Consider the following 27476-nt stretch of genomic DNA (forward strand, 5'->3'; position numbering starts at 1 on the left):
TCAAGGCAGTATGCTATGGCCAAAGCTCTGGAGGTACCTCACTCTACCCTATGGACTGGCACTTTGGACGTCTGGCCTTCTGCTGTGTGTGATAGCCCAGCAGTCTGATTCAGGAGTGTGGGGTATCAGGGATGTTGGAGATTGGACTTTGACACTGGTAACAAGATCACAGTGACTATAGAAAAACCCTCAGGAGCATCGGTACCAGAGGTCAGGACAGCATCAGCGAAGATGTAGCCATGAAGAGGGGTGGCCATGTGGACAGTTAGGTGATCAGAGGCAAGTGACCAAAGTCATTGTCAAAACTAGTCATAGTGGCCACATGTCAACTTCTCAGGAGGCAAAGTGGCAAGAGCCATAGTGCTTAGGTGTTTGAAGCCAGCCTAGGCAATTAGAGATCCCACAACTCACCCTCCCCCAAGAAAAATCACTGTTAGCACCATTGGTGGCCCAGGACACCAGTGACTGGGATCCACATTGGCCAAGGGAAACCTTGATGGGAAATTCTAGGCATATGATTAGTGCCAATTATCAAGATCACTGCTAGGGACAACTTTGTGTACAGGCCAATGGGTGGACACACCACTGACCAGATGCAATGATGACATACTTGTGATCGGTTAGCAGTCACTCTCTAAGGGCATAGTGGCAGATACATTGATCAGGAATATTGATAATGGTGGCTGTCCTGGGTCATTGGTTAGAGACAGCAATCAATGACAGGGTGATCAAGTTTGTCAATGAACAGATTTGGCAACTTGATACCCTAGAAACCAGAGCTGACCACACTTGGGGGGGGGACCTGAGAGGTGCTAGGGCAGTTATGAAACGCCTAAACAGGCATCTTGCTGGGTTCACAGAAAAGGAAGCGGATGAAGAGCCTTGTCCATCCCCATGTACCTTCCCCTGGTCCCCAGGGAGGAGGTTTTAGCCAAGTGGGGCCTTCTCTGAAAGACAAGAGACAGCAGAAGTAAGTCCATTTTACAGTTCAGGCTCTGCCATGGATGCGGGACCCCAGGGATCCACGTGACAGGCTGCAACATTCACAGGGGTGCGGGGCCCCAGGGACCCACGGGACAGGCTGCCCCGTTCACAGGGGTGCGGGGCCCAGGGACCCACACGACAGGCTGCAGCGTTCATAGGGGTGCAGGACCCCAGGGACCCACGCGACAGGCTGCACAGGGGTGCAGAACCCCAGGGATCCATGCGACAGGCTGCAGCGTTCACAGGGGTGCAGGACCCCAGGGACCCACTTGACAGGCTCCCGCGTTCACAAAAAGTATTTTATTATTTTTAACAGTATTCACTTTAAAGGAATAGGAGGGTAGCATACAATTTTTACAGACAATATTTAAATGTTGTACATAGTTAACAATAACTTAGGTCACTAATTCAAAATAAAACAAGCCAAAAACATAAAAACAAAATACTGCCGCTTCTTTTTCTTATGCGGGTACTAGCACAAAATAAGTTACTTCCGGTTATGGTGCTCTGCAGCAATTGGACGCCAGTATTGCACGTAGTTGACCTATCAGCACAATGGCCTTCCCGGGCTAGGGCCCCCTTGCTGCTGCTACACCACCACCACCACACACAGAATCGAAGTTTGGGACGTGTTTTATGTACAGCTGTACCTTGAAGGATCCAGCCAGCCACAACGGAACAGAACACCCCAGGAATTACGGGAATCACAGTCTGCCCGCCCCCTGTCCCCCAGCAACCAAGAGCGTAAGATCCCCCTTATCCCCAGCCTCCTGCTAGGGCCATGGATCCAAGAACATTCGAGAAAGAAGAGTGGAGCTCAGCCGTGGTTTGCAGGTTTTATTCCTTTTCATTGTGGGGCTTCTGTGGCGTCGTACAAGTGACTGGACCCAAAACGAGTTTAAAAATAAAACCACTCATCAGCGAGTTAAGCTTATGCAGTTTGGGTTTTGTTTTGAATATTTTCTTATTTATCGTAGAGTGGGCGGGAGTTGAGGGGTTAGCAGAAAAGGATGTATTTACAGGGGTCCAGCTGGCCTAGAGCACAGGCCGCAGTTTGGCCATTTGGGTCACACCAGCTTTGGCCTCTCGAAGCCAAGGGAATGATCTGGGAGACGTTTCCCCTTTCCAGAGAATGCTTCCTTCCTGTGACCCAGCCCTGGCCTGGGAATCTGCGCAGGACCGCCTGCGATTGTCTCTGCCCTCTGCCTCGAGGGCTGCGTCAGGGCAGGGGCTACCCTCCAGGCAGCTGGGGAGAAGGCTCTGGCCCAGGCCCTGTGCGTCTGCCCCCCAGAGCCCTGACTGGTGGCAGTAGGCCCCAAGGAAGGGCCCAGAGAACACAAAGAGCCCATGCCTCCATGTCTTCATGTTCTTGTAAGAAATAAGAGCAAAATAAATTATTATTATTTTTTTTTTTTGCCTACTCCTTGCTCCTCCAAAAAAATGGTTTCATTTTTCTGTTCCGAGTCTCCTCCTTTCCTTGCTAGAACTGTCTCTTTTGCTCTCCAAGCAACTGTCCGTGAAAAAAACTTTTCTGGGCAGCACCCAGGGCACACAAGCTGTAGCCCAGTTAAGAACATTCACAGTAATGGTGGCACACGACTGGGAGTCCTCCAAGGAGAGGTGGCTTCAGCCAGGCGAGGCTGGCAGGAGGAAGTGGGTCTCTTGGAATGGGCAGGAGCCAAAAGTGTGTTCCACCCATCCTGGGAGTGCCCGGTCTCACTCTGGTTCTGCCAGTCACTCTCTCTGTCCATGTCTGTCCAGCGGGAAGCTCTGCCTAGCCCATGGCAGTCACCATGCTGGAAGGGTGGGGGTGACCGAAGGAGAGACTGGAGGAGGGGTGGATGGGTGTTGGCGTGGGCAGGATGTGTCCAGAGTGGCTGAAGGGTGGGAGATGGCCCACGGGTGCCATGTGTCCAGCCAGGGCGGCTGCACTGAATGGGGACGACTTCTCCTGCATGCACTTGGACAGCTCCTCAAAGCACTCAGCCCCTTTCTTGCTCTTCTTAGACTTGCTGGACATCTTCCGGTTCCGGGTCTGGATCCCTTCCTTCTTCATAGTCAGTGGCCTGTTAACCTGAGGGCAGCCACACAGCCTTTAGGACAAGTTCCCTACCTACCCATGGATCCCTTCTCCACAGGTCAAGGGAAGCTGGGTCACGCATATCCCCAGGGTGCCAGGAATTGTGCCTTCAGCGCAGTCCTCCCACGTCACTCACCACACTCCGCCTAAGCCTGCACTGTCACCATCTCAGGAAAGGAGAGGTAACGGTGTAACAGCTCACATGGTTGTTTCCAGCCCACTAAATGCCTGTTCTGCTAGCCTCCTCCCAGACACCTCGATTCCTCCCCTACCCCCAACTTTTCCTAAGACAGGTACAAGCTCCCTGCCGGCCCTGCCCCCACCGGTCCCACCTCCAAAGCTCCAAAGCAGAGGCCCCCTTCTTACAGGAAGCCCTTCTGGCACTCTGGGCTGACCAAACAGGCAGCCGGCTGCGGCTTCCCAAGCCAAGCCAAGCTGGAGATTGTGGCTGGGGCCCGCTGGCGCTGGCCGGGCTGCACAAAGAACCGAGGTCCCTGGGGAGGGGTGGGGTGCACTTACATTGTGCAGCTTATAGTAGAGGCCACAGGCGTTGCACACAGGGTCCCCGTTGGCGTTCCGGCGCCATAAGGTGGTGGTTGTCGTCTGACAATTTGCACAACAGGTGCCCGCTCTCCTGGCAGCAGACTAGGAGGGGAGGGGTAGCGTCAGCGGGGCCTCTCCCACGCCCCACCTTGACCTCCTCCAGGGCCCTTAGCGCCACCCCCAGTCTCACCGCTTAGCCCAAGGAGCAGTGGGTCCCACAGGGGAATCAAAGCATCTCAGACCAAGGAATTTTAGAATTTGAGAAGTAAGCTAGCTAGGAATCACAGAGCTTTGGAATAAAGAACTCTTAGAATCCAACTGATGTTAAACACAGAGGGGAAAGCCAGTCACTTTCCCCAACTGCCTGCAATCTAATTTCATAGGTGAGGAAACTGAGGCCCCAAGAACGGTCCAACCCTACGGCCATCCTGAGTAGCTCTGTCTCAGGTCGCACGTCTCCTCTCTCACTATCCCCTGGAAATCCTGAATCCGGGTGAGTCTCGGTCAGGAGGCCATGGTAGCAAGACCCTGCACTGCCTAGGAGAGCCCAGAAAGGCCTGGGGAAGTTGCAGCCCAAAACTAAAGTGTGGAGTTGCCTTGTCCTATACGTGATCTGCAAGTTACCAGGAGAGATTTAAATTAAATTTCACTACAGTCTAAAAACAAAACGTTCAGTTCCCGTGACTGCACTAACCACATTCCTGGCGATCGATAGTCATACTAGCCAGAGGCTTCCACACAGGGCTGAGGAGCAAAGACATTCCCACTTCTGGCTGGTCTAGATTCTCTGTGCCTGAGAGCTCTCACCTGCCGCCTTCACCAGACCCTAATCCCAGCCCCCCAGGAAATGCCAGTCAGAGGTGGGGAGTGGAAGAGAGGAGATCTGGTCGCTAGAACAAGGAACTCAACCCTTTTCCTAGAATACAGATCACCCTTCTGCCACCCCTTCTGCCCCAGGTAAAAGGAGTGGAACATGTTCAGGTCCCCCCCTCCAAGCAATCCTAGCACTGAACTCCACTGGGCAGTCAGTGTCGGGTGAGAGTCCAGCTGAATCCAGAGTGGCCCTGGGCCTGAGCCTGCTGATGGAGGGGACCAGAGTTGGCCGCTGCGGGGGCAGGGACGGTGAGTAAGCAGCCTGAAGCTGGAATTCTGACTCAGGGGCCGGCAGTATATCCTCCTCCCACCCCCACCAGCCCACACCCGCCCTCACCCTGCTCCAGGGGGAAAAAAGAAAAAGGGCCCCAAAGCGGTGAACGATTTAAGCCCATAAATCACTTCGCCCTGAAAAAAATATATTTATTATTCTTAGCATTTTACACATTATTTGCAGAGCGGAGGGTATTAGAAATTTCAAAACAGCCCAGCGAGAGGCAGGACTGAGTCGAGGCGGCTCTGAAAACTTGCCGGTCCGGAAACAGATACACGAAGTTTCCTTATCTACCCACTGCAGATGTCCGGATAGGAAACTCCGGCAGGAGATCCGAAAGGACATTTTTTTAAAAATCACTCAAATGAAAATACACAGTATAGGTGACTCCATGGAAAAATAATAAGGGCAGGTTTTTTTGGTGGCTGCTGTGTGTTATTTAAATAAGCGGAGGAGACTGTGAGCTGGGGGGTGGCGGGGAGGCCAGAGCTGCCACAGGGAAAAGTACTTCATGACCCTATTTTTAAAAAGAGCGAATTGAAGGCCAGAACATGAGGTGGGCTGCTGGACCCTGGGTTCTGGGAATCCTTCAGCAGTGGGGGGCAGGGAAGGGGGTGCCCGGTGACTGCAGGACAGGAAATTCGGCAGGAAAGAATCCACCAGAATGAAGACCGACCTGACTGACCCCCCAAACGATTTTACTGATAAGAGACTTTCAGGTGGCAAAGTCTCTGCATTTGAAGTTTTTTTGTTGGGTTGTTTTCGTTTTTTGCTTTTTTTTTCTTTTCTTTCTTCCCTTAACTAACCACCAGCTCTACTCAGGTCTGTGGCCACTGTGGCCCTGCCCGGCCCTGCCCCACAATGTGCCCGTTCTTACCAGCCTCCGTTTGGGCTTGATGAGGGGCCGGTTCTGTCCGTTCATCTTGTGGTAGAGCCCGCACGCGTTGCACAGGTAGTGGCCGGTGCCATCCCGTCGCCAGAGAGGGGTGGCTGTGGCCCCACAGTTGACGCACTCCCGGCCTTCTGTGAGGGAACAAGGAAAGACACAAGGCCATCTTAGCGGCTGCGCAGAGAGCCAGAGGTTCAAGTCTGACACACGATTAAAACAAGGGAGACTTTTAGTTCCGCCCTGCAGACAGAGGAACTGGGGGGGGGTCCCCCATAGAAGAGGTCCTGAGTCTTTTAAGGACAACCCCCCATTTCAGATGCTGCTGAGGAAAAACAAAGAGAAGCAGTAAGTACAGGGTGCCAGGGATTCTCAGAGTCAGTAGTGAGATACCCGGAAAAGGAACTGAAGGCCAGCTTAGTAGAGCACAGGCTAAGGCTACAGCCACAGTTGCCCAGCCTGGCCTCTTCCCTTCTATTTCCTCTCACTTTAGCCTCCCCAACTGTGCCAGCATCGCCAGGTCTGTTCCTCATCTCCGCTATCCGATCCTTGCTGTCTTTATGTTTGGTCCAGGGTCAGGAAGGAAATTTGTCTTCCCCCCAACTTTGCTTCTTTTTCAACCAAACCCCTAGAATCCAATGATCAAAGATGCTGTTTCTTAGAAATGAAATGTTAAGTTCTTTCACTTTGGGTTAGGTGGCCTCATTTTTTGTTGTTGTTTTTGGTCAGCTGAAATTCAAATAAAACAAAAACAAAAAAGGGCTACAAAAGCAAAGACTCAAAGAGTCTTAGGAGAGCAGGAACTGGAGGAAAGTTGGGGTTCAGTGGGGTGAACGCTTAGTAAACTCGGTACCCAAGACATTCTTCCTGCTTTAGTTGAAACTAAGCACCTATGAACTCAAGCAAGAGAAAGGGGTTTCTGAACTCAGGGGTAAACTTTGAAGAAAACCTTCCCCCACTCTAGCTAAAAACTAGGGAAGGAGCCTCAGAGCCAAGGGTTACTGCCTGAGGGCCACACTGCTAGACAAACCCAGCTGGATCCAGCTATCGCTGGCAAAGAGGTGCGCAGAGGTTCGCACTCCTACCCTCAGGGAGAAGGATCAGGGTCACTAGGACACAAACAGGCCTTGGGAATTTTGCTTTGGGGAAATCTCCAAGGAGATCTGGAGTCACCGCAATCCTAAAACTAGACCTGCAGCGTTGGAGAGCCAGATTCCTTCAGGGCCTGGACCTCTGCAGTGCCCGCAGCGTGCGCACACGCTCACAGATACACGTACACACATGTACGCACCGACTTCTTCCCTCACCTACACCCTGCATTCTCCCCCACACCCAGTCATGAGGCTGCTGTTTCAGCTGAACGATGGGAAGGGACAGGGAATCATATTCTGAGAGTCAGCTGATGCTTACCCACCTTGGAGAGGAGGACAAAGGTGAGGAAAGGAACTGAACATTGTGGACACCAGGAGCACTCAAGGGCAGGAGGAAAGTTTTAGGGTTTCCTTGCTCCCCACAGGGAGCCTCAAACACCTGTGGACTATCAGAGAGGCTTGCCACCCATTCTTGGCTCAGGAGCACTAACGTGGCCCCTCTTCAGATCACAACCCCTTTTACAGAGACACACCCCACCCACAGACCCTGACCTGCCTTTACCTGAGCAGGAGCGCGCCTTGCTTCGCTGCTTAGGGGTGAAGCTGGAGGCCGGGCCACCCAGGAAGCCTCCGGGATGGAAAAGCCCGCTGCTATAGTCATGAGCTGAGGCAGGCACATAGGAGGGATAGGTAGGGATTGGGTGATGTGTTGCAGGCTGAGTGCCCATGGTAGCTAGGCCTGGGCGCAGGGGACTGCCACCTTCCATCTTCATGCTCTCAGACAGTGACACTTGGTACTTGACACCGTCCTTGTCCTCACCCCGGGCTACACTACCCCCTGCAGAAGATGAGGCTGGGGAAGCGGCTCCCGTGGTGCTGGGGTCTGGAGACACTTCTTTGGGTGGTGTGGGTGGGAAGCCGAAGAGATGAGAGCCAGAGTGGGCTGCAGTGGGGGTGAGGGAGGCCACTGAGCTCCCACTGCCTCCCCCGCTCCCACCTGCTGCCCCGGGGTACACAGACAGAGGCCCTCCGGGTGCTCCAGCAGCTGAGGGGTGCAGCGGGGTCTTGGAAAACGGGCTGACGGTCCAAGGGCTGTGGTGATGGGCAGCGGCGGCCGAGAGAGCAGCTTTGCCCCCATCCAGCCATGGCAAGCCTGGGCTGTGCAACAAGTGTGGCCGGCACATCTGGCCTCCGGTGAGACGGGCTGCAGCAGAGGGAAAAGGGGTAAGTGTGGGCAGGGGCCTCAGAACCGTGACACAGGCATACAGGATCACAACTCAGTCAGCAACCCCACCCTCTAAAACACCAGAAACATTAATACCCCAGCCTGTAACCATCAGCAATATCAGTGAAAGGCTGAAGGACAAGTGACACAGAGACAACCCCACCGGACAGGGTCCTGAAACATTCTCCTAAGGTAGTTGGATATGGACAGAAGCCCTACGGGTCCCAGACCCTCCCCAAGAGGTCACTGCCTCCACCTTCGCCAGCCCGATTTCGCAGCTGCTTAGATTCCTGTGGATCCCACATCCGGGAAGCAGCAGCGGGCCTCCCCTCCAAGGCCTGGCGTGGGCGCCGGGCGTCCAGAAACCCGGAGGGCCGAAGCTCACCGTGCGCGGGGCTGTAGGAAACGCGCGCGCGCGCGTGGGCCGGGTTGGCGTAGTAGGGGTTGCCCTGCGAGTCGAGATGGTTGAAGAAGACATCCACCTCATCCGGAGGCAGCAGCTGCGCTGGCTCCATGTAGTTGTGCGCCAGGCCCGGGTGGTGCGAGTCGGGGTGCTGCGCATTCAATACGGCGGGGTGCGCCATCCAGCGAGGCTGCTCCGGCGCCACCTCCATGGTCCGCTACTGCGGCTTGGGATCCAGGCGAAGGCCGGGCGGCCCTGAGTGACATAGGGGATTTGAGGAGTACTGTCGGCCTCTGACCCTCCCCCCGCCCCGCTCCCAAAGTCGGTGTCTTGAAAGGAAAGGCGTTCCAGTGGAGCTCCACTGAGGACCAGTCCCGGGTAGGAGGAAAGCGCAAGGTTCAAAACGAAAGGAAGGTGGAGGAAGGGGTTCAGCCTCACACACTCGCGGGGAAACTCGCGTTCCCACAGCCACACAGTCATTCACACGAGGTCACACACAGGGATGAACCCTGACACCGGCTACCCCAAACAAACGCACGCGGAACTGAAATCGTGTTCTCACACCGAACCCCTGTCCTCTGGGCACACAAACACATCAACTCCGACTAAAAGTTAGAGACAAGAGCGTGGACATCCACTATGGGGCATACAGCCCCCCCCCCATTTACATTGGTAATGTATACACAAACTAACCTCGACACCCCTCATCCCAAACATGAACACGCACACGCAGTTCCTGGGGCTGAAAGCCGGCCCCCAATGTCCTCTCCAGTAGTCAGCCAGACCTCTCCACAAGGCATTAGAACGTAATCGCTCACAGGAGATCCTGGCCTGAGATCCACAGAGATCCCTCCAACCTAGGAGTGCCCCACAAGCCCCCCGCTCCGCCAACTTACACTCGCAGAGGCGCGGGCAGGGGAGGGCTCAGCAGTAGAGAGTAAGGGACACCAGAAGAGCCCCTAGAATCGCGGGTCCCGCGACAGCGCGTCCAGAGACTGGCGGGTTCACGGGATAGGGGCGGGGGACAGCGCGCGCCTCGGCCTCCGGCCCGCCCGACTCCGGCCCCTCGGCATCCTCCGGCCGCCCTGGCGCCAGCTGCCGACTCCTGCACAGACATGAAGCGGGGGCCGCGCACGCCTAAGAAGCTGGCGCCAGCCAATCAGCGCCGCGCGCCGCCCAGCCTCCGCCCCCCCATTGGCTGCGCCCGCAGCTTCGGCCGCTGGACTTCAGGACTGACCCGCGAGCCGGCCCCCCTCGGCCGCCTGGCCCCCTCCCAGCGCCCTCCGGGCGGCCTCTGATTCCAACGCCCCCTCCCCAGGGGACCCCTCGCCGCGGGCATCACCCTGCACCCTCCGGCAGATGCTCGGGTCCTCCAACCTCTGCCACCCAGCAACTAGCCACCAATGGGGTCTCTGACTTCCCAAGAGCCGAGGCACGCATCTTCTGGGTGTCTCTGCTAGGACCCCAGCTTTCCATACTCTTGGGTGGAGCCCCACCTCCTTCGCTACGGACCACGGCCAGCCAGAGTCCAGCGGACTCCCCAGACCTCTGCCTGCTTGTGCTATGGGCTGGTAGGATCGGCTGGCCTGACGGGTCTAGAGGACTGTGGACCCCACTACGACACCTGAGCTTTGGGCACTGGTACACTTAAAGCTGTGCTAGACCGATGGTCGCGGTCCGGCCAGCGGCCTAGAAGAGGGAAGGACTCCGGGCGTGGTCTCACTTAGCAGACCACCAGGCCGAATTGCCTGGGGCGAGGTCGTGGAGCAGGGAACTGGCGCCAGAGTCGGCTGGAGGGAGACTCCGGGGGCATTAGCCATATGTATATTTTTCCTCCTAGGGGTCCCCGAAATGGCCTTCGGGGAGAGGGAAGCAATGTTTTTGAGCACTTTGTTTCTAAAGTCACCTGAAGTTTTTCCTCCATACCTCCATTCTGGAAAGGCCGTGAGCTCGGAGGCGGATGTACAAACGTAGCTCCCTCTTTGGGTATAGACCTGAGACCTAAGCTCCAAAAGAGGCTTGTGAGTCAGACTTTTAGGGGAATCTAGACAGGTGCGAGGGATTGGCCGAGCTCGACGCCCTCCACCTAGCTCTTCTATCTTTTCAGGGCCCTTGACCCCCAGGGAATAATCCCAGAGGAGTCCCAGGTGAATCCCGAGCAGGGGGAGGGCTGGGGTCCCCGCCGCCCCCAAGGATGGGGGAGGGGCAGCAGGATTGACAGTCCGTAATTGGGTAACTGGAGGCGGCTTCTCCGGCCCGGCGGCCCCGCCACCGCGACGCCGGGCCCCTGACGTCACCCGATTCGCCAGGAAATGAACTTTTTAATAATCCAAGGAGGGAGGAAAGCCCTCGGTCCCCTCGGCTCGGGGGGCGCCCAGCCCGGCTCAGCTCTGCGGGCGCGCCCCATCACCCCCTCCCAGGTCCTCTGCGGACAGCTCTGTGGGGGCGCGCGCACGGCAGGGCCTCCTCCGATCTCTGCGGCTGGCATCCGTCTGACTGTCCGAGGCTTTGGAACAGGTAAAGGCCCTGAGTCGGGGTGCAGAACAGCACTGGGCCGGAAACCCGCACCTCATGCGCCCTGGGGGGTCCCTCCTGTTCACCCTGTTCCCTGTGCTTGGCGCTTCAGAGGCAGCAAGGGCCCAGGCGGCTGGGAAGTCCGCTCCCAGCTTAGGCGGGAGGTCGTGAGAAGGCTCTGGGGGGCTATAGGGGCGCAAGGCCGCAGTGCCTCGGGGCGGCTGGGCAGGTGGGTGGTCCAGTGCCGCCAAGCTCGGGAAGGCTTTCTCGGTCCTCCCCTCCCCCGCCCCCGCGCGCGCCTTTAGACCAAGTTCTTCATTAACGCGCAAAGCGAGATAGCCACGGAGTTTCCAGAGTATTCGATGTCTCTGGAACCTAGCAGGAGCGTCTAAAGGCCTCGCAGCCCCGGTGATAACCCTACTCTCAGCAACGGTGCCCCATGCGGCCGAATCCCAGGCCTCTGCTCTGCAGATTTCCTGGAGGAGAGCGCCGAACGCAGAGGAAGCTGCCCTGGCGGTGCCCGCGCCTCGGCTGGCAAGGCGGGGGTGGGGGGGAACCTCCCAACACCACCCCTGAAAGCAGGTAATTCCCCTCTTTTCTCCCAAAGTCGCAATTAAATTATCTCCCTGTTTGAACGAGATGAGGGTTGTGGTTTCCACGCCACGTCACGGACAGGGCAGGTCCTGTCTCTTGTAGAGGTGAAAGTGGTCAGCCCGGCGGGTCCCCACTCAAAACGCGAGCCCCAGTGTTGTCCACCCGACTCACACAGAGCAGAGCGGAGTGCTGAAGGGGATTTAATTACTCTGCTCGGCAGCTCAGAAAATCGCCACGCAACAAGGGCTTGGTCGGGCGGTTAAGCGACGCTTGAGCCAGGGCCTCAGGAGACCCGCAACAGCCTGCCTGCCCACAGACTGGGCATGGTTTTTTTTTTTTGGGCGGGGGGGGGGGTCCTGCCAGGTCCTTTGAGGCCCCGGGGCTGCCTTCTGGAAACTGCCAGCAACCAGCCGGCTGGCCTGAGCCCCTGCCGAGGTTGGAGCCCCCTGCGTCCCATGCGGGTCTGCTGAGTTTTCCACAGGACCGAACCCGTCTGAAAGGGAAAATTGCCAGCTAGGGAGCAGCACACTGAATTGGTGAATAAAGGGGATACTGCTGATAAACGTGTGTGACACAGATCGATCCACAGCCAAGAACTCACTACTAGGCCGAAAATGAACGGCTAATAAAACCCAAACAAACACCAGGGAGGACCGAGGCAGATTCCAAGGATAGCTTAGATTCGGCTTCCTCCAGCCTCCGCCGCCCCCCAAAAACGAAAGCAGATTTATTCTTTCACAGCCCCCTACTATGTAAGTGCCCCAGAATACCTTCAAGCGGACACTTGTCTTTTTTTCTTATTTTGTTATTATTTATTTTGGAACATACCTGGCGTTGCTCTTTTCTGAACTAAACAGTACTTTTCCTTTCGCGGAAACAAGATTTCTAGGAGAATAGAGAGAACTTGACTCCTAAACTGAATTTTCTAACCACCATTTTCTCCCTTCGTAAACTGGAAGTTTGTGTAGAGAGGGGACAGTGCAGGGGGGCGTGCTCCTGATTGGGAGCTGGGTTCTGTGGACCAAGGCCTATTTTGGGTGTGGCCCGGCTCCTGCAGAGCAGTCTGAAAGGAGATGGAGTCATATAGGGCCCCCAGTTGGTGCTGCCCTCCCCGCTTGCCCTTTGTTTAAACTTCGCTCATCCAAACGTACCTCTGGGATCACAAGTTCGCCTCTCTCCTAAGGGCTGCTAAGTGGTCGGCTAGCTTAGGACGGCCTTCCAAACTGAAATCGTTCACAACCCAGAGGCCTCTAGCGCTGCATTAGCCACAAGCTTTGAGGGATACTGGGAAGGAAGTGTGGGAGCTTTGGCCACTGTGGCTCAGTGTCTCTTCTATGTGGAGGACTCAGATATGGTCCAGGGAGCGCCCATCAGTTCAGAAAGGCTCTAACAGTACCTCTTGCTTCCTGCGGTTCCCTTTCAGATCCTCAAATCAAAAGATTCTTGCTTCCCTAGCATCTGCCATCTTCTTCGGAGTCTTTTGGAAATACAGACACTGGGATCCAGTGTCTTAGTGACTGGCCCGCTGGTGCCAGTTGTCTTGGACTCTGCAAATTCTGATCAACTTCTAGCCTCCATACCCCACCCGCAGACCATCGGGGGCTTCTCTTCGTCAACAGCTCTCTGCTTTGCTCAGAGGCCTGGGGTCAGCGACTTGACAACTGCTAAATGCATTTCGTTAGATGCAATTTGCTTGCAATTTGTCAACCCGGCTGGGAAACACTCTCCAGACGCCTGGCAGACGCCACGGCTCTACCTGGTTCCTGGATCCTGCCTGTTTAGAAACGAATTCCAACTTGGGCCTCGGTGTAGACCCAGAACTCACCCCCAGATGTTCCCGACCTCGGGAGACAAGTCTTTTTTTTTTCCAAACAAACGAATTTCTTTCCTTGTTTTCTGATAAAGGAGCAGACGCCACACGGGAGGCCCTTTTGAATACAAGACCTTTCCCTTCACCTCTCGGGTAAGCTCGAGTTCAAGCCCGGCCGCCACCGAACGATTCAATGCCCAGCGTCCAGACAGGCCCAGAGCTCTGTCTACGCCAATCCACAGCGGGTCCCTGAGTATGCGTCCGCCTCGTTCTTATTGAAATCCCACTGAAAGGATTCTGGCTCCGACGTGGGCAGCGGAAGACTTACACACCCTGCTCTCTCCCCCACCTGCACCCTCGCCACACAGGATAAAGGGCCGCGGGGCGCTTCGAGCGGGGGGCACAAGCAGGAGCGAGCCGGGTTAAGCCGCGCAAAGCCGGTGCACGGGACCAGCCGGCAGGTGCAGCCAGCGCCCGGCGGCCCGGCTTGGGCGCAACCGCCGCCGCGACCCGGGGGTGGGGGACCGCCGAGACAAAGGCTCCAGCTCTAGGGTGGGAGGGGGGCGCGTCGCAAAGCTCTGAAAGCTGGGTCTTGAGGCCCAGGGCTCTGTAAAAACAAAAACAAAAACAAAAAACCCCAAAAACAAAAACGAAAGGCTGGAGCCCCCAGACCGGCCTTTGGGTTTCCGGATGACCTGGGTTTGAGCCACTAGTAGGACCGTGCGATCCGGGTGTTGGGAAGGCCGAGCCTGGGATCCGGAGGCTCGGGACAGCGCGGGCGGAGTGCAGGAACTTACCGACAGCAGCGCGGTGGGCGGCGCCCTCGGGCGGCCACGGCTAGGGCTCAGCAGGAAGAGAGCGGTGTGTGCGGCGAGGCTAGTTGTTCCGCCGGAGCCAGCGCGACAGAGGTGGTCACCAGCGGGACCCCGGCGCGGCGCCGAACGAAAGCTCGATGCGCAGACTGACGCTTTTGTCCGCCTGATGAGCCCCAAGACCAGCAATGGTTGAGGTGATCGCAGGCCAGAGAGACCTGAGCAGTGAACTACCGCCGGGCTGGCCTGGCCACCTCTCTTGGTTCTGGCTGCCTCTCGGTTCCCGGCCGCAGCGCGGCAGCTTTTTATTTCGACATCACTGGGGGGGGGGGGGGCGCCGCAGGGGGGCAGGAGGGTGCCCGGGCTCTGAGCCCTGTCTGCCGGGTCCAGTCGCCGGGCTGGCCAGGCTCGGGCCACTAGACAGTCGAGGCGCGCACACCCTGCAGGTCACTCCCGCCTTCTCAGGGCCACGCAAGCACTTCTGCTCTCAGGGATGTAATCTCAGAAAGCCTGGGATGTCTCTCTTTGGAGAGTCTCCCTCACAAGCAAGTACACAGACACCTGCCCCTCCTTCCACACACACATCGTGCACGTGCTGTCGCTGGGGAGATGTCCTCGGACAGACGCTTTCTGGCACACAAGCACCCATGTGTACACACATGTATAAGATACACACACACAGTCACACAACCCCCTCACTTCCTGCACATTTGGCTAAGTGCAGATATATTCCCACTTCCGTCCCCCACAGACACCCATTTCCAACTCAAGCATTAGAGTTTCTGGTGTATTCTTGGCCCGTTACTAGCAAACCCTTTGCATCAGAGAATGCCACACGGAAAGCAAGAGGCTTGTCCTTAACAAGAGTAGGAGAAGGCACCCTGGTGGCAGTCTGCGCCCTAAGGAGGTACCTGAGCTAGGTAGCAATGAGAATCCCTTCCTTGTAGTACCTTAATCCCCTCTGAGAAATCCAAAGAACCCCATAGACTTATTCTGTCCCCCCCCCCCCCCGTGCAGGGAGTGGGTCTTCTCCTCCTCCTTCATCCTTGTGCCACCAGCTGTTTTAGGGCTTTCTGAATCTGTGGCTTTGTGTGTACACCCTCTGCATGTAGTTCAGTTTATGTGTCCAGTGGGCTATGTGTTCACAATGGGGAGATCACAGGAGTGTTTGCAAAACCCAACACCTCCCTAAGCACTTGTATTGGGTAGTTGGTCACAGTCTGACTTGTTATCAGTGTGTGACCCCACAAATGCCTGTAAGAGAGTGTCTGTGGAACTGGGTGTATGTCTGTGTCCAGATATCTCCGGGACAGACCATCATCTTCAAGAGTCATGTGGTAGGCAGAGGGTGTCTCTAAGTATGTCTTAATCAGTGTGTTTACCTTTGTGCGTTTGTGTCTGTGTATGTGTCTTTAATAGTCTGGCTATCCATGCATGGATATCTTTCAACTTGTATTTAGGTGTGTGTGTGTAAGAAGGAAGGGGAGTTACAATGTGTCTGGGTACTCACTGACAATTCTATTAATTAATGAGGGGTGTGTATATCTGAAGCCATACAGTTGTGTGTGTGCGCGCGCACACACGCGTGTGTGTCGGAAAGGCAAGGTTTCACTATGTCACCACAGCGGGGATGGAACTCACAGTGATGTATCTGCCTCTGATGCCTGAGTGCTGGGATTAAAGGTGTGTCCCACCGCTCAGGGTTAGTATGTCTTAATGGCAGGTGTTGATGTCTAACTTTGAGCTGAAGGCAGATGAGGAGTTGCACATCCAAGTATGTCTGCATATCTGTTGCTTCAGGTGGGGCTGGTGTGCTGGGCTTGGTGTTTGTGGCCATGTCTGAGGGGTGGGCACCTGTGTCTGTCACTCCATCCTGGATCTGTGTTTCTGTAGCCAAGGTTACTCTATGTCTGGTAAGGGAGGAGTATGGAGACAGTATGTGTATCCTCCAGGCTCCCTGGCCTCCTGCACCTTCCCTAACCAGCAGGGCAGGCAGCCAGTGGAGCCCCGGGGTGCCATTTACTCTGGCACTTTCTGTCTGTCTGTGGGAGGGGGAGATGAGCCGATAAGCCTTATCTGCTATTACCAGGGCCATGCTGAATAACCGTTCTAATGAGGTGGCCTCACTGGGACCACCAACTCCCAGGCCCCCTTCCTATTGGGTAGGGGCATGACCAGCCAGACCTGGAGCACAGAGCCAACCCCCTACAGACCTAGTAACCCCTGTGTCCTAGAGACCCTTATTTTATTTATTTATTTATTTATTTATTTATTTATTTATTTATTTATTTATTTATTTCTGCAGCCGGGAATCAAGTTCTCTCTTTTCCATGGGCTGGCCTGGGCTGGTTAGACCGACAAGAGCCGCTCAGTCTGGCCTCTGAGGCACACAGTATGAGGCCCAGAACTTGGGATGGAGGTGATTGGAACCCAATGACAGAAAGATTCAGAGGGAAAGGGACAAGCAGCAGGGACTGCGGGAACAGATTTTTTTAAAATGCAGTCACGCTAAGTGACTATCAGGGTGGGCCTAGGGACTGAGCTACTCAGGCTGAAATAAAACAACAAGTGGCAGAATGAACCAGAGAGGTGGCAATAAAAGCGAAGAAAGTATCAACCGGAGAGAGGGACGGACAGGGAGACAGAATCAAGACGCGCGGGAATGAAGAGAGACGACGGAAACATAAGAGGAAGGAGAGAAGAAAGGCCCAGAGAGGCATTGGGGGGGGGCGTGTGTGAAGCAGGGCTGGGGAAGAAGGACAGACCAAAGATGGAGAGACTGAGTTGGCCGGGCTGGCCAAAGAGAGGCCAAGGCCTTGGAGACCCGGGAAGGCATGAGCTAGGCTCGGACCCCGGGCGGGGCACCGATCACGGGGCGATGGCGATGGGCAGGGGGGTCTGAGTGGGGCTGAGCCGCTGTCCGGGGTAATTTTTCATCTCGGCCGGCTAATCTTTGTTCCCGGCGAAGATAATGAATAGCCAATCGTTATCTGCCCGGCTCCCGGAGGCTGCCCGAGAATGGGGTTGTACAGGGCTGGGAATTGTTTCCAAAGTGCCGCGGAATAAATGGTGTTTCTTATCTCTGCCTTCCAGATTATCGCAGCCCTTTCAGAGCGCGCACAACAAATGCGCCCGCCATCGAATGCAGCATTTACCACCGCAGATCCGCGCGCCGATGGGCAGGCAGATAGCGTCCGCGGGGGGCTCGCCGGGCGGCGAGTGTGCGCCCCGGCTCTGCCCGGTGTGTTTGGAGGAACACGTGGGTATGCCAGCGAGTGGACCCTGAGCGAGCACGGATGTGAGTGTGCGAGCAAGTGTGCCTCGACAAAGTGCACGTGTGAGAGTCCCCGAGCACACGCGTGGTGAGTGTTCGTGGCGAGTGCCAGGAAGTGGCCGCCTAGACGCACGCGGGAAGGGGCGCTGCACGTGACCGCGTGGGGACGCATGCAGTGGGTGTGCTAGCCGCGTGCACGAGCGAATGTATTGTGAGGACCTACAGGTACCTGGCCCCGGAGAATGCTGTTTAGGGGAGCGGAACAGAGGGGTTTGCAGCCACTCATGAATGTTACGTGCAGCACGTGCAGGCCGCACTCCACAAGGTGTGTTTCCGAAGCTGCGCGATGGGCGCAGTAGCCTGCGTTTGAGCCCGTGGCACAGGCTCGGATCTGTGGGACAATGTGTACCCAGGGCGACCAGGTGTACAGAGAGATGCGCAAAGCGAAGGGTCATTTTCGAGCCTTGCTTGAGCCTGTGTTGTGCAGACTCTGGGCTGGACGTTGACTGTGAGGAAGACAGCGCTGTATGCCGGATCTGGGGAATGCTGGAGAGTGACACCGGGAGAGTGGCTGTTTGGGGAGTTTGAGAACGCCCAGGGGTTCCAGTTCTGGCCCTGGGACCCCTCCGCCAAGGCCTTACAGCTGGAGCGACAGAGCCCAACCCGCCGCCCGAGGTCCGGGCCGTGAGTGACACGCGCCGCCACAAAGGCTGTATTTTTCCAGGCCCGCGCCCCGCCCGCGCGCGATGGTCCCCATGGCGACGCAGATAACGCGCGGCCATTTTCCTATCTCCCCGGAGTCTATTATACTGCGGGATTAGCTCATCTCCAGGCAGGTCAAACCCAAAGTCACACAACCTGCGGCGTGAGCCCCGCCTCCGGCCGCTCCTCCTCCGCAGCCTGAGCGAGCGACCCCCGCGGCAGGACCGGTACGCGGGAGCAGAGCGCCACCTGGCGGCTGCAAGTTCCCGGTGCGCTGCGTGAGAGGCCGCAAGTGCCCCAGGCTGTGGCTTTGTGTGGTCGCTTGGGCGACCCCTAGGGAAAAGCTGGCACACAGTAGGTACCCCCAAACTATTTGCTGGAAGGATGGAAAGGCAGAAAAGTTGACAATGGCTAACTGCCAAAGGCCACCGCATGTTGGCAACAAAAGCCCATCCCACTGAATGAGGAATAAAAGCCGATCTCCCTTGCAACCCTGGCAGCAGCCTTGCTGACTCCAGACCCGATTTTCTCTTCCTTCTTCCAGGGACAGCAGCCTTTGGATTCTCTGAACAGGAACCCTCCATCCCTGTGTCTGCTGGTTTCTCCACCCAGAGTAGTCGGCCTGTGGTCAAATATCACCTATCAGACAGTTGCTCCTCTCTCCCCTACCCCTCCTCTGCTTGTTAGTCAGTTTCATAGTATCCAGTGAATTCTCTAATAACATTTGCTTGTTCAGGGTTCTGTGATGTTCCGGACAATGGCGGAGCGACGGAATTTCTGACAATTGGTTTGGATTATCACAACATTAGGAACTGACTGAGGACCAGAAGGGTAAGCTGGATGGGCCAGGCTGCACAGCTTTCTTTGCATCATTGAACCTAGGCTACTTGCTAGCTGTGAGTTAAGAGTTACTCAGTAGCCACCCGGGCCCCAGAGCTTGACCCCACCCACCAACCCCATCTGAATGGCAGCTCCAGGGTCCCTCACTTCTCTGCACCTGCTGTGAAGGTGAACTGGCCTCATCTTGCTCTCCTAGAGCAGGTCCTGAGAGATGGTGGTGGTGATGGTGGCGGTGGTAGTGGTGGCGGTGGCGGTGGTAGTGGTGGTGGTGGTGGTGGTGGTGTTAGTGGCAGTGACACCTGAACCACAGGAGACCGCACTCTCCGTTTAGGTTAATTAGGCACAGCATTCCTGGCTTTGGTGATCCAGCTGCTGCCAAGTGAACTCAGCAGGCTTCATCCTGGGGACTGGGAGTGTTGGGAGAGGTGTGGCCAGGAGTGCTGGGAGTTACAGTACTAGCAGCCTCCTTAGCGCTGTCCTGGAAGAGGAGCTGAGTGGGGACCCTTCCACGCCATCCACACCCCCACTCCCACCTCCCACACACCCTCTCAGCTGGGCAGCCCTATGCACGTTGCTTTCCCGCTCTGAGCCCCTGGTTCTGCCTCCATAGCCCTCCCTCCAGGATCACGGACTGTTGGTGTGGTGTGCAAGCTTGCCTTTAGAAAGCATTTTGTGAGGCTGGCTTGTCAAGTTGGCAGACAGAGTCTCCGGCAAGTGCCATGCCCAGTGTCTGCCAGCACTCTGGAGTGGGGGATTACATGTAAAGACTCTCATGTCTTGCTTTTTGTGAAACATTTCAAGACTGGCCACTTGTACCTGAGTTTTTGCATGGAGTGCTAGAGTTCTGCAGAATCCCCTCTGAACACCTGGTGCCCACCCGTCCCCACCCCCTGGGTCACGGTGTGTTTCTCACGGAGCCACTGACTACTAGTGGTTGTGTTCATTTTGCCTTTCCTTTCAGCACTGGGGCCTTCTGTCTTGTTTCTCCCTGTAGGACCAGTAAACCACTTAGCAATGAATTAGTCAATGAATTAATATGGGCAGCATTACAAGGAGGCACACAGCCACCCTATAAAGGTCTCTGGCTGTGCCCATTGCACTTTGCCCAACCTCCCCAAACAGTGCAGCAGCCAGACCTGACTCATCACGCAGATGAATTAGTCATCAGGTTATGGTAAATATTGGGAGGGGGTATGTTTTCTAATATCCAGACCTTCCTCCAAACAGTGGGAGTCGTGGAGCAAAAGAAAAGGGTTTGCAGCCACTCTTGTAGCGAGCGGTAGAGGTTTGGTAAGGCAGTAGGCACAGCAATAGCCAGGAGGAGGTCTGAGGAGAAGGCACGTACAAGAACTTGGGAACACAATATATAAAGAGGGTTGACTTGGCCAACAAGAGGGCTCAGTGGATAAAGGTTTGCCACCAAGCCTGACCTGAATTCAGTCCTTAGAACCCACATAGTGGAAGGAGAGAGTCAATTTCTGCAAGTTGTCTTCTGGCTTCACCCCCCACCCAAAGTAAATAAGTGCAGAAAAGGTGGCACCAAATCAACAGAAACCACAGTGGGAAAATGCACAAGGGTATGGAGAGACAACTCATTAAAATTAATAAGATGTCTCTTAGATAAATCAAAACATGCAACTTCCTTAATCTTTTCTCGTTAATTCAGCTCCAAATGTATCAATTACTTTGTCTTTTTGTGTTCGCTCTCTCTCTCTCTCTCTCTCTCTCTCTCTCTCTCTCTCTCTCTCGTTGTTGTCATTTTGTGGGGTGTGCTGGTGGAACTCAGAACCCTGAGATGACCTCTGAGCCAAGCCAGACTCAAAACTGGGACCATTTTTGAAAGACAAATTGTAGCTCTCTAAGTCAGGATTCATGAGCAGTGGTGATGCACGCCTTAATCCCAGCACTCAGGAGGCAGAGGCAGACGGAGCTCTGCTTTCCAGGCCAGCCTGGTCTACAGAGTGAGTGTCAGGACAGCAGAGCTATGTAGAGAGACGTCTCAAAAAACAAAAATGAATAAATAAGAACTCTCTGGTCTTACTAAATGATGGGCCCATTTGTATTTTGGCAGTTGCTCAGCCATTTTTGGAAAGAGAATGGACTCGGGGTGGCAGCATGGAGGACAGAGGAGCACCTGGAGGACGGTGGGGTGAGGCCAGGGTCCCCCCTGCAGTCTATCCAACCCTGACCTCCTCTCCCTTCTGCAGAGCTGCTCCCCTGCTCCCTGCTGCCGTCTTTTCCTGCCTGGATTACCATAGCAACATTCTCTCTGGACGTCACTGTTAGGAACCTCTCCTGTCTCTGCTAGGAGAAGCCCCTCCAGCCACCGAGCTGTCCTCCTGGCTAGCTTACATGGTGCAGCCCTCTCCCGGGTGCTGAGTGTTACCTTTCCAGTCTACTTCTTGCTCAGTTGGGAGAGGAGGGCGTAGCGGGGAGAGGAGGGCATAGCGGGGAGCAGGAGGGTCCTAGGACTTGCAGCTTTCGGGTGGGCCACTGGGCAGAACAGTGCCTGGGATTCCCCAGGACACAGACAGCCTAAGTCTGGTGATCAGTCAGAAACAAGACCTGGAATAAAAATAAACAAAAATCCAAGGCCCAGTGCAGGGCCAGAGGTCAGCCGTGGGCCAGGTTAGGCCAACTGTGGAGACTGGGATGCAGGGCCGATGTCACAGGCACACAGGGGTTCCATCTTGGACCCTGCATTCACTCAGTGCAGAGGATTGATATCCCCCAAACCCCCAGCCTGGCCGATTGGAACTTCCTGTAGCAAGATGCAGTGACTGAGGATAGGGACGTAATTCAGGCCTGGGAGAATCACACCGCAACAACACTCATCTATTCCCTCGGGATCTGTCCTCTTGGTCAAACAGAGCTTAGAGTGGTAGTACCATCTTTGTGCCACACAGAATGCTTCCTGAGAGTAGAGCCACACGGGCACAGAGCGGAGAGTGACAGAGAAAAGAGAGGGACTCATACTGTGCTACCCATTTTGTTTGTTTGTTTGTTTGTTTTGTTTCTGGAGACAGAGTTTTTCTGTGTAGCCCTGGCTGTCCTGGAACTCACTCTGTAGACCAGGCTGGAAATGGCTTCAGGCTCTGGGATTTAGGGCTTTAGCCGTTCCCTATGACGATATGGCATCTCTATGCTTTTTCCTTTCGTTGGTCCGAGGTGAACTTCTACTTCTTTTTTTTTATATATATTTATTTATTTATTTTGTATACAGTGCTCTGCCTGCATGTATGCCTACACACCAGAAGAGGGCACCAGATCTCACTATAGATGGTGATGAGCCACTATGTGGTTGCTGGGAATTGAACTCAGGACCTCTGGAAGAGCAGTCAGTGCTCTTAACCTCTGAGCCATCTCTCCAGCCCGAGCTTCTACTTCTTACAAATGAACATGCCCTGACCCCACCGCTGTGGTTGGTCAGAACCAGCTACAGTCTCTGCCTCTGAGAGGGACAGCCCTCCTCTGACTGACTCCTGGGAGGAGCTTGCCAGTGACCTGGGGTGGTAGCAATGGTGCCTTGAAGTGTCCTGGCCTAAATTATCTGCCCTACTTCTGATTTCTTAGAAGTCTTAGGAATCCTGAGTGGATCCAAAAAAGCCCAGGCATGCAAGGCCACTGTGTGGTGAGTGTGGAAGCCCACACCAGTCAGGAGAGCTGTCTAGTGGGTCTTAGTTGTGCCAACCATGGGCCATTGGTTGGACACAGAGACTCCAGCTCAAGTGAGCAACCCCGTGAGTCTGTTTCTTCATCTACCAAGATTTCTTTTCTTCTTCATTCATTTTCCATCTTCAGTGTGAAGAGTATAAAGAGATGGTTGGTGTGTCTGGGGTCTAACCTGCAAAACAGAAGCCACTTCTAAAAAATGGAAAAGGGGTTAATATAAGATGGCTCAGTGGGTAAAGCTACCGACCAGCAAGTGTGACGGCTGGCCTGAGTTTGATTCCCAGGACCTGAATGGAGGAAGGAGGAGCCTCTGCTCTCAAGTTGTCCTCCGACCTCCATGTATATATGTTGTGTACAAGAACATACCACGCACGCACGCATGCACGCACACACTACACACATACAGGCACTCACGCATGCATATACAGGCATTATAACTGTATGTGGAACATACCACACATACCACATACACACACCATGTGTACAGGCACGCATGCACATACAGGCATTATAATTGTGTATGGAACATACCACACATACCACACATGCACACACACACTACATGCGTACATGCACACACACACACACACATACAGGCATTATAATTGTGTGTGAGTAGAGTAGATGGTAGTAGGCAGGTGAGGGCTGGAAGTGGTCAGTATATGTCTTGTATGTGTGTGAAATTGTCTAAAGACAACTTTAATAAAGTATATATAAAAATCGTTTCATTTGAAAAGCTGTGTGCTGTTCCATTACAGTTTCTCATTTTTATAGAATTTCTCTCAGCCTTTGTTCAGGGCATAAATACACTATTCAATTTGCTAAACTGCTTTCCTGTCGTTAGACATTAAGATTTTTATTTTAATTATTAAAAATGTTCCAGTAAACATGAGCCAAATTTCCAAAGCTCAAAAATGTAAAAAAAAAAAAAAATAAGCTGAACAATCTGTTACAAATTTAAGTTGGGTGTGGTGGCACACATCTTCAATCCCAGCACTTGGGGGTAGAGGCAGGCGGATCTCTGTGAGTTTGAGTTCAGCCTGGTCTACATAGGGGGTTCCAAGCCCCATCTAGAATTGCATGGTAAGACTCTGTCTCAAAAAAGGAGAGGAGAGGAGAGGAGAGGGGAGGGGAGGGGAGAGGAGGGGAGGGGAGGGAAGGGGAGGGGAGGAGGAAGGGGAAGGGGAGGGGAAGGGAAAGGGAAGGGGAGGGGAGGGGAGGGGAGAAGAGGGGAGAAGAGAAGAGAAGAGAAGAGAAGAGAAGAGAAGAGAAGAGAAGAGAAGAGAAGAGAAGAGAAGGAAAGAAACACAAGCATAGCAGAATTTCAGTTCAGAGCCATAGTGGAACAGGAGATGGAACTCCAGGCAAACAGGGAACAGTGACAGTCCAACTATGAGTCACAAAAAGTTATCCCGCCCCCTGAGCTGGGAATCTCAGGAGGAGGCTCTGGGAAGTGAGCCTATGAAAATAAAGCCTTACACCAGTAAACCACCTTATCAGTCAGCTTTCCCTTAGTGTAAGGAATGCCAGAGGCAAATGTAGTTTTTTTAAATTTTTGTTTGTTTTTTGAGAGCTCTGGAGCCCATGCTAGAACACATTTTGTAGACCAGGCTAGCCTCAAACTCACAGAGAGCCACCTGTTTCAGCCTCCCCAGGGTTTCGATTAAAGGCGTGCGCCACCACTGCCCAGCAGCGAATGCATATAAAGACAGGATTTCTGGCCCAGTTGTGGAGAGTTCAGCTTGTTCAGCTGCTGCTCTGTGGTAAAGGGGTGGAGCAAAGATCCTCACCTCAAGTCTAGTGCTAAAGAGAGAAAGGGAAGACACTGGCCCCAGTTCCCTTCAAGAACACTGCCTCACCTAGACCCAAGTAGAGGACCTTAGCTCACATGGGCGTGGTGAACTCACAGAGCAGAGAACTTTCTCTGACCCAATGTCAAAGAGCAAGTTAGAAAGGGAACGCCATCTTGTAGCTGTCTCCTGAAAACATTCCTTTTTGGACAGAAACTTAAGACTCAGGCAACTTACAAGACTCAGGAAGTTCAGAAAGTCACATGACTCACAGGCCCCTCCCCGGGTTTATAAAAACAGTTAACAGTTGCTAGGGAGAGACTGTTGGTGCTGCCTACAGTCTACGTGGAGAGCTCCAGGGGTACAGTTTGCGTGACTCTGTCACCCCTGTTGGGGTGACTGTTCTGTGATTCAGCCACCTCCGAGTCAGCACTGATCCTGCAAATTGCACCGATAAGCTTAGTGGTTCACTAAGATGAATGCCAGATTTTACAAAGTGTCAGAGTTTGAACCCAGAGCTTTGTGCATCGTAGGCAAGCCCTCTACTGATTGAGCTACATCTACACAACACACTGATGCCTGAAACACAGCTCTGTGGCACAAGGATGTAGGCCGGCAACACAACAAGGATATAAAGGACCTTTGGTGTTCCTGCGTGTAGAGTCAATAAAGATCTAGAAGACTGGGCCTGGGTGGCAGTTCATGGCTCTAATCCCAGCAGAGCAGAGGCAGGGGAATCTTTATGAATTTCATAAGCCAGAGCTACACACTGAGATCCTGTCTTAAGCCCCCCACCTTATCCCAGATCTCCATAGATATAGTTTCAGGATTGGAGAGATGGCTCTGTGGTTAAAAGCACTGGCTGTTCTTCCAGAGAATCTAGGTTCGGTTTGCATCACCCACATAGCTGGTCACACCCTTTCTTAACTCCAGGCCCAAGGGGGTCCAGTGCCCTCTTCTGGTCTCAGTAGGCACTGCATGCAAGTAGAACGCAAATATAAATGCAGGAAAACACCTGAACACATATAAAATTCTATTTCTTTTGAAATATAATAAATTTCATCACAGAAGAAATTAAATAGAATAATACTTCTGAAAATATCTGTGTGGGACTGAGAAGATGGTTCAGTAGATAAAATGTTTCCTGATGTTTGGATTCCTAGAACCCAAGCAAAACCAAACCAAACCAAAACAAAACTGGGGCCTGGAAAAGTGGCTCAGAGACTGAGTACTCTCAGGTTGTTGTTCCAGAGGACCTGGATTGGATTCCCAGGCCTCTGGGATTCCCCTCCAGTTCCAGGGGATTGATCTGACACCCTCTTCTGGATTCTGTGGGTAGCAGGCACACACGTGGTACATAGACATACATGCAGGCAAGACACCCATACACATCAAAACAAAACAGAAACTGGACAGACATAGCACTTGCCTGTGATCCCAGCCCTTGGGAGACAGAAGCAGGATCCCCTGGGCAAGCTGGCTAGCAAGGTGAGCCCCAAGTCGTGCCTTTCAGCTTGAGTGAAGACCTTGCCTCAGTAGATAGCGTGGCGATTGACTGAGGACGTTGCTGTGCTGGCTAGTTTCATGTCAACCTGATACAAGCTGGAGTCATTGGAGAAGAGGGAGCCTCAACTGAGAACTGATTGTTCTCATAACATCGGACTGTATGCCAGGCTGTGGCAGTGCACACCTTTAATTCCAGCACTCAAGAGGCAGAGGCAGGTGGATCTCCGTGAATCTGAGGACAGCCTGGTCTATAAATCTAGTTCTAGGACAGCCAAGGCTACAAAGAGAAACTCTTGTCTTGAAAAACAAAACAGCATCAACAACAAAAACAAAACAAAAGCACTCAATCAAACAAAAGATGGATCTGTAGGCAAGAAAATGTAGGGCGTTTTCTTAATTAGTGATTGATATGAGAGGGCCCAGATCATTGTGGTGGGAGCGCCCCCCCCCCAGACTGGTGTTCTGGGTTCTATAAGGAAGCAGACTGAGCAAGCCATGAGGAGCAAGCCAGCAGGCAGCATTCCTCCATGTCCTCTGCATCTGCTGCCGCCTCCATGTTCCTGTCCTGTATGAGTTCCTGTCCTGACTTCCTTTAACCATGAACAGTGATGTGAAAGTCTAAGCCAAATAAACCCTTTCCTTTCCAAGTTGCTTTGGTCTTGGTGTTTGATCACAGCAATGATGACCATAACTAAGACACCCAAAGGCAACTGTAGGCCCCACATGCATGTGTGCATTCACATTCACCAATACACATTCAAACATGAATACCAACATGCATGTATGTACAGAACAAAACTTATGCACCTAACAGCTGGCTTGTGCTCGGAAGCCTGGAAACTGTTGAAGCAAAGGGTTTCTGCTATAAACTGGGATAAACTGGACAAGTTTCTGAAGTTCGACATGGCGGTACACATCTTTTATCCAGCATTTGGGAGGCAGAGGCAGATGGGTCTGTGAGTTCAAGACCAGTCTGAACCTCAAAGTGAGCTCTAGGCCAACCAGAGCTATGGAGTTACTTTTTCCACTTGCCTCTCTAAGCATTGCCGAGGAAGCAGGAGCTGTAAGGGAAAAGATTGACTCCATGCTCTGCAATGCATTCCAACTCCTGCAAACAAATTCAAGTGTCAAACAACAGACTGAGAAGGAGCATTTGCCATGTATATAATGAAGCAACAGTCGTTATCTATAATATGCAAAATGTTCCTAAAAATCAGTAAGACAAACAACCCAGGAGAATAATACGCTGCTCTCTAAGAGGAACACATGCCCTCATCCTCAGTCAAAAACTGAAAGCAGCGCTATTCCTCATTTAGCTGACTGGGCTTTTAAAAAGCCCTACCCAGACAAGAACAGTAATATTCAGCCAGCAGCAAACTAGGGATTCTCTTTAGTGGTGGGCAAGGGCATAAAGTGACACAATGTAGCTCAGGCTGGCCTCAAAGTCTTTTGTAGCTGCGATGGCCTTGACCTTCTGTTCCTTCTGCCTCTGCCTCCAGAGTGGTGGGATGACAGGTGTACACTACATGGCTGGCTCACATGTGCTTCACATGGAACCCAGAGCTTATTTGTGTTAAACAAGCACTCTACCAGCTAAGCTTTA

General features: G+C 53.7%; 1 protein-coding gene and 1 long non-coding RNA gene across 3 annotated transcripts; one reads left to right on the forward strand and one right to left on the reverse strand.

Moving 5' to 3' along the window:
* Positions 1-1269: 1269 nt before the first annotated feature.
* Positions 1270-14352, reverse strand: Gata2 (GATA binding protein 2). Of its 2 annotated transcripts, none has more exons than XM_085690602.2 (6): positions 14075-14352; positions 8342-8614; positions 7294-7935; positions 5632-5777; positions 3584-3709; positions 1270-3058 (listed from the first exon to the last, which is right to left on the reverse strand). In XM_085690602.2, exons 2-6 carry the CDS (start codon positions 8568-8570, stop codon positions 2759-2761), a joined length of 1443 nt encoding a protein of 480 aa, XP_085546728.2. In that variant the 5' UTR covers positions 8571-8614; positions 14075-14352; the 3' UTR covers positions 1270-2758. The 2 variants fall into 2 exon arrangements, with proteins under 2 accessions (XP_085546728.2, XP_087763180.1); XM_087907054.1 differs by lacking the exon at positions 14075-14352 and adding an exon at positions 9256-9464.
* On the forward strand, positions 9566-18564 carry LOC146894161 (uncharacterized). Its single transcript, XR_015738071.1, has 5 exons — positions 9566-10876; positions 11253-11455; positions 12891-13430; positions 16395-16508; positions 17183-18564. It is a non-coding gene; the product is annotated as an uncharacterized LOC146894161 (long non-coding RNA).
* Positions 18565-27476: the final 8912 nt, after the last annotated feature.

The sequence above is a fragment of the Myodes glareolus genome, chromosome 6 (assembly GCF_982192425.1).
Source record: "Myodes glareolus chromosome 6, mMyoGla1.1, whole genome shotgun sequence".
Taxonomy (NCBI): Eukaryota; Metazoa; Chordata; class Mammalia; order Rodentia; family Cricetidae; genus Myodes; species Myodes glareolus.